Source organism: Oppia nitens, unplaced genomic scaffold (genome assembly GCF_028296485.1).
Source record: "Oppia nitens isolate AA-2021 unplaced genomic scaffold, nextdenovo-longstitch-racon4-pilon3 scaffold4_pilon_pilon_pilon, whole genome shotgun sequence".
NCBI classification, from domain to species: Eukaryota; Metazoa; Arthropoda; class Arachnida; order Sarcoptiformes; family Oppiidae; genus Oppia; species Oppia nitens.
In genome coordinates this window covers 2,170,074-2,177,680 of record NW_026533232.1, presented here as the reverse complement: position 1 = coordinate 2,177,680, position 7,607 = coordinate 2,170,074, and the positions used below count along the sequence as shown (strand labels likewise).

At 23.5% G+C, this 7,607-nt stretch overlaps 1 protein-coding gene across 1 annotated transcript; it reads right to left on the bottom strand.

Moving 5' to 3' along the window:
* Window positions 1–2,849: 2,849 nt before the first annotated feature.
* LOC128960130 (uncharacterized) lies at window positions 2,850–3,645 on the bottom strand. Its single transcript, XM_054306202.1, has 4 exons — window positions 3,612–3,645; window positions 3,490–3,522; window positions 3,211–3,429; window positions 2,850–3,134 (listed from the first exon to the last, which is right to left on the bottom strand). The coding sequence occupies exons 1-4, from the start codon at window positions 3,643–3,645 to the stop codon at window positions 2,869–2,871; spliced, it is 552 nt and encodes a 183-aa protein (XP_054162177.1). The 3' UTR covers window positions 2,850–2,868.
* Between the last annotated feature and the right edge of the window lie 3,962 nt (window positions 3,646–7,607).

Here is a 7,607-nt window from a genome sequence, read left to right as displayed (position 1 = left end):
TAAAAAATCATGAAAAATTAAAATAAAAAATAAAAAATATAACTAAAATGGCTATGGTTTCTGCTGGTGTGTAAAATACAATTGTACGTTACATTAAAAAAACATTAATTTAATAAATATTTTATTTCAATTAAATTTATAATTAAAAATAACTAGCTAATTATTTTAGAATTTAATATTTTATCCATAAATGTATACCAATTAAAAAAAAAATAGTTTGAAACATTATTTTAATTTAGATAAAAATAACAAATTTATTTAAATAATAAATCATTAGTAGAAAGTAATAAATAAATATATAACAATTTTTAATTCAAATAAAATTAATTATTTTACATAATAAATAAATATTTAACGTAAAAACTCGATTAAAATACATTCATTAAATTAAACGGTATAACCATTTCCCCGGCAGATAGTAGTGCATCCCTTTTTGAACACTTCATATCCACCGGTGGGCGAAATGAGAACCTGGAGTTCGAGTCGTTCGTTGATCAATAGGGATGAGCTCTTAGTTGTCACATAGGAATAGCCCAAAACTGACGATTTCTTCTTCAGGTAGTCTTGAAGCAAAATAATGGTCTTTTCGTACAGATATTTGCCTTCAAGAGGACCTGCAATTGCAACCCACAGAGTCTCCAGTTGAGTATAGGCTGCAAATTAGGTTTAATAGTTGTTTAATTAGTTATTTAGCTATCATTATATAAATATTTATATATATATATATATATATAAACCTCCAGCGGGATAAGTGGAATGGGCCAGAACTCGGAGTTGATTGTTGGCCAGTTGTCCGTGATGACTGTCTCCTTGAACCAGATGGTCAACATTTAATCTGTATTTGTTGACTCGGGGCGACACATCATTTTGATAGGTATGAACCAATGTATAGTTGGACGCATCCTTACCCTCGCATTCGTTAAAGTGGATGATCTCTAGAAAGTCCTGTTTGGGCCCTGGGATTAAATAATTGTTTTTATTATAACAAAAAAATTATATTTACTAAAAAATTAAATATTTATAAAAACAGTAATTACATTCACACTTTTTGCCACTAGCATATACGACAGCTAAATGTAAAATCAAATTAAAAAATTAAATATTTTAAACTTTTAGTTTTAAACATATAAAATAAAAATTTATATTTTGTTAATTTTACCAATTAAACAAGCAAATATAATGAATGTGTTCATTTTTTTATAAACTGAAAATGTTATTAGTTTTTACTATAATAATACAGAAATAAAAACTAAAACTATAAACTATATTTTTTTTAGATCTACATTCAATTTATATACTTTTCAAAATGTGGTCAATATATTAATAATGAATGTATTGAATATAATATTGTTGTTATACACTTATATCCACGCTGTCTGATTTTCGATTTCAGGGGGTAAAGGGGGGGGTAAAATGGCAAAAAAATCGAAAGTTTTGGGGGTTATAGGGGGGAGTAAACATTTTTATTGCATTTTTAAACGACTAATTTGACTAAATTCCCAATAAATAATTACTAAATTCCTACTAAATTCCTACTAAATTCCCTAAAAATTCCCAATAAATTCTCAAAAAATTAACTTATAAAAATATTCCCAACTTAATTTTTCAATACTCAAAATGTTTTCAAAAATTAATATTAATTTTTAGAAAAATATAAAAAATTTGGCTATAAGCCAGGGGGAGGTAAGATCCAAAATTTCCCTATCTAAGGGGGTAAGAGATCTTACCTCCATACCCCCCCCCCATTTAGCAACTCTGCTTATATCATATAACAGATATTAATTTGTAAAATATTTTCAATGCTTTTTATTTCTATTATATATTTTTTATAATGTGATTAATGCTTAAAGTGTTAGTTATTTAAATTAGTAAATTGTATTTTTTATACGTAATAATGACCTGAGAATCTTATAATAAAAAATATTACATATTTTAAACAAATAAATACACATTTTAAAATTTTAAGTTCAAATTGTATTAAATAATAAATATATAATCTTATAATACATTAATACTAATATAATGGTGTCATCAAAGAGGCCGACAATTACATCAAAAGATTATAACGATTACATGTAGTGATTGGGTTGAGTGACAAAACGTTACTAAAGGGTGGAAAGGGATGTAATGTCTGTATGTGTTTATGATAGTAGACATCTGGTCGACAATAGTATTAGGGATAATAATTAATATTTTTAATAATAATAATAATTAATCAGATTTTTTGTTTAGACAATATAGACTTTAATTTAGTAAATGTGTAGTACATCTACATTTCAATTACTTTTATTGAACACATTAGTTGAAATAAGGACTTAATAAGGACGTTAATTAATACAGTGGTCTAACTGACCATTTAGTGCTAAAAATTTATACATATATTTGTCTGTTAGAGAAACGGCTGTTATTAGAAACTGATATTATTTATATATATTTTTAAAGTGCTGCTAAATTTATTACATTTTACAATTAAAACAAACTACTTGGAACTCTCTAAAAATTTAATAAAATAAAAATAAAACATTATAACTAAAATGGCAATGGTTTCTGCTGGTGCGTAAAATACAATTGTATATTACATAAATAATATTAATTTATTAAATATTATATTTCAATTAAATTTATAATTAAAAATAAAAAACTAATTATTTTAGAATTTTATATATTATCCATAAATACATACCAATTAAAAAAATAGTTTGAAACATTTTTTTAAATTTAAATAAAAATAATAAATTTATTTAAATAGTAAATCATTAGTAGAAAGTAATAAATAAATATATACAATTTTTCATTCAAAAAAAACTATTTTACATAATAAATAAAAAATATTTAATGTAAAAACTCGATTAAAATACATTCATTAAATTAAACGGTATAACCATTTCCCCGGCAGATAGTAGTGCATCCCTTTTTGAACACTTCATATCCACCGGTGGGTGAAATGAGAACTTGGAGTTCGAGTCGTTCGTTGATCAATAGGGATGAGCTCTTAGTTGTCACATAGGAATAGCCCAAAACAGACGATCGCTTCTTAATGTAGTCTTGAAGCAAAATAATGGTCTTTTCGTACAGATATTTGCCTTCAAGAGGACCGGCAATTGCAACCCAAAGGGTCTCCAGTTGAGCAAAGGCTGCAAATTAGGTTTAATAGTAGTTTAATTAGCTGTTTAGCTATCATTATATAAATATTTATATATATATATAAACCTCCAGCGGGATAAGTGGAATGGGCCAGAACTCGGAGTTGATTGTTGGCCAGTTGTCCGTGATGACTGTCTCCTTGGACCAGATTGTCCACATTTCCTCTGATTTTGTTGGTTCGGGGCAACACATCATTTTGATAGGTGTGAACCAATGTATAGTTGGACGCATCCTTACCCTCGCATTCGTTAAAGTGGATGATATCTAGAAAGTCCTGTTTGGGCCCTGGGATTAAATAATTGTTTTTATTATAACTAATATATTAACTAAAAAATAAATAATTACATTCACACTTTTTGCCACTAGCAAATGCGACAGCTAAATGTGAAATAAAATTAAAAAAATTAATATTTTAAACTTTTTGTTTTAAACATAGAAAATAAAAAATTATAGTTTATTAATTTTACCAATTAAACAAGCAAATACAATGAATGTATTCATTTTTAAAAAAATAAAAATATTATTATTTTTTACTATAATACTATAGAAATAAAAACTAAAACTATAAACTTATAATTTTTTTTAGATCTACATTCAGTTTATATACTTTTCAAAATGTGGTCAATATATTAATAATGAATGTATTGAATATAATGTTGTTGTTATACACCAGGCGTTATCAGATGATTATATGGTCCCTTATTTTAAAAACGTAATTAACAACTAATACATAAATTAAATTTTTATATAATATTAAATTAAATATACTACTTTATTAAAATAAATTTGTAACAGATTATTTGAGCTAGATCAGATATATTTTAATAAACTATAAGCTTCGACAGTGCATTTTAATCAAAATAATCAAAAATCACTTGAATAATAAACCCTGTTATAAGTTACACTTACTATATATCATATAACAGATATTAATTTGTAGAATATTTTCTTTACTTTTTATTTCTATTATATATTTTTTATAATATGATTAATGCTTAAAGTGTTAGTTATTTAAATTAGTAAATTGTATTTTTTTATACGTAATAATGACTTGAGAATCTTATAATAAAAAATATTACATAGTTTAAACAAATAAATACATACACATTTTAAGTTCAAATTGTAATCACCATATAAAATAATAAATATATAATCTTATGATACATTAATATTAGGGATAATAATTGATATTTTTAATAATAATAATTACTCAGATTGTTTGCTTAGACAATATAGCCTTTACTTTAGTAAATGTGTAGTACATCTACATTTCAATTACTTTTATTGACACCATTAGTTGATCTAACAGTGGTCTAACTGACCATTTAGTGGCTAAAAATTTATAAATATATTTGATTGTTAGAGAACTGGCTATTGTTAGAAACTGGTATTTATTTTTTAAAAGTGTTGGTAAAGTTATTTCAGTTTACAATTAAAACAAATTACTTGGAAACTCTCTAAAAATTTAATAAAATAAAAATTATCATTTTTAAACATTATAAATAAAATGGCAATGGTTTCTTCTGGTGTGTAAAATACAATTGTATATTAAATAAAAAAATTAATTTATTAAATATTTTATTTCAATTAAATTTATAATTCAAAATAACAAACTAATTATTTTAGAATTTTATATATTATCCATAAATGCATATCAATTAAAAAAAATAGTTTGAAACATTTTTTTTAATTTAAATAAAAATAATAAATTTATTTAAATAATAAATCATTAGTAGAAAGTAATAAATAAATATAACAATTTTTCATTCAAAAAAATTAATTATTTTACATAATAAATAAAAAATATTTAATGTAAAAACTCGATTAAAATACATTCATTAAATTAAACGGTATAACCATTTCCCCGGCAGATAGTAGTGCATCCCTTTTTGAACACTTCATAACCACCGGTGGGCGAAATGAGAACCTGGAGTTCGAGTCGTTCGTTGATCAATAGGGATGAGCTCTTAGTTGTCACATAGGAATAGCCCAAAACAGACGATTTCTTCTTCAGGTAGTCTTGAAGCAAAATAATGGTCTTTTCGTACAGATATTTGCCTTCAAGAGGACCGGCAATTGCAACCCACAGAGTCTCCAGTTGAGTATAGGCTGCAAATTAAGTTTAATAGTTGTTTAGCTGTTATTATATAACTATTTATATATATAAACCTCCAGCGGGATAAGTGGAATGGGCCAGAACTCGGAGTTGATTGTTGGCCAGTTGTCCGTGATGACTGTCTCCTTGAACCAGATGGTCAACATTTAATCTGTATTTGTTGACTCGGGGCGACACATCATTTTGATAGGTATGAACCAATGTATAGTTGGACGCATCCTTACCCTCGCATTCGTTAAAGTGGATGATCTCTAGAAAGTCCTGTTTGGGCCCTGGGATTAAATAATTTTTTTTATTAGTAAAAAAAATATATTTACTAAAAAATAAAATATTTATAAAATAAATAATTACATTCACACTTTTTGCCACTAGCATATACGACAGCTAAATGTATAATAAAATTAAATATTTTAAACTTTTAGTTTTAAACATAGAAAATAAAAATTTATAGTTTATAAATTTTACCAATTAAACAAGCAAATACAATAAATGTGTTCATATTTATATAAAATAAAAATGTTATTATTTTTTACTATAATATAATAAAAACTAAAACTATGAACTGATAATTTTTTTAGATCTATATTCAGTTTTTATATACTTTTCAAAATATTGTCAAATATACTTTAGTTAAATAAAAAATATATAATTTAAATGGCAATGATCTGGGCAAATTAAATATTGCACATTTTTTGCACAGATTTAATTCAGCTGGCAAATTTGTTCATGATGTTTATTTGCCAATTTTCTAGTAAATTATTTTATTGCTCAATATTTTATTTACAAGTTAAAAATATACCATTTTATAATAAAACTTATGTGAAACTTTATTTAGTATTTTTATTGTTGTGATTTATTGATTAATTATGTTAATTTTTCAACTACTTTATTTTACTTATCAAATCATATATTGTAAAATATTTTAGTTTTATTAAATTTAATAAATACTATTTTTTAATTTTAAAAATTTTATTTATAAATAAATACATTAATTTAATTTAATATAATAATAATTATTATACAATGAATAATAATAAATTTTGTTTAATTTGTTAATTTATTTTTTAAAAAATATATATTATTCAATATCTGTAAGATATTGTAAATGTCAATAAAATTAAATACAATTATAAATAATTAGAATATTTATAAATTAAATTATTCAATAAATATTTTTATTGTTAAATAAACATTAATTTTTATTAAAATAAAATTTTACACAACAAAACCAACATTGTTTTCACGGCATAAAGTATTATAATTTTTATCAAGTTTATTAAACAATCCACCTGGTGATAATAGTATTGATAAATTAATATTATCTAATATACCAAGTGTAATATCGGTAGTGACCAGGTAAGATTTTCCAATAAACATGGTACATTTATCTAGTTGATCAACTAGCATTGGTCGCAATGCCCTAATATAGACATATTTGCCATCAAGATTGCCATTGATTGCTGAGTAGAGACCTTCAAAAATATACTGATCTATAATTTTATTAATATATAATTAAAATTAATATATAAATAATAATTTAATTAAATTATTAACATTACCTGCTTTAGGGTATGCAGTTGTGACTAAATATTTGAGTATATTTACGTTGGGATCATTGTTTGTTAGACCATGATCAATCAAATAAACGGGACCAGTCAAATCAAAACTTTTGATTTGGCACATTTGATCCCGGTGCCATATTTCCACCAGTGTAAAATTGCTAGCATATTTGCCCTGGCAATTGGCACCGTTAAGTGGTGTATGAGCAAATGTTGTTATACGTTTTTTGGTATCTGATAAATTAAAATTATGTATTAAATTTTAATAACAATAGTTTTTAATTAATTAACTAAACATTTACCTTGTGCATTAATATGCAAAACTATATTTAAAATTAGATAAATAATTAAAAATAATAATGTTTTTATATGTAAATTGTACGTTACCATGTTGAAAATTATTATAAATTGTTATCTCACACAATTAATACTGTAAATAAATTGATGATGAACATTTCAATCTAATGCATCATAAATAATAAAATGTGTTTTTGATAAAAAAACAATTTATTTATAATAATTAAGAAACTAAACAGATTTTTTTTAAATGTATATTATTTACTTATATGATATTAAAACATCAATATTACTGTAGCTAAAATTTAATTTAATAAATTTTATTAAAATTTACAAAATTTCTAATAATTGTAATCTTTTATTTTTAAAGTTAAAAAATATGTGATAATTGTAAAAGTTATTTTTTTTATAAAAATATTCTAAATTTATTTTGTGAGTTTATTATATTATTATATTATATAACAATTGTAGTAAATAATATTTATAATATT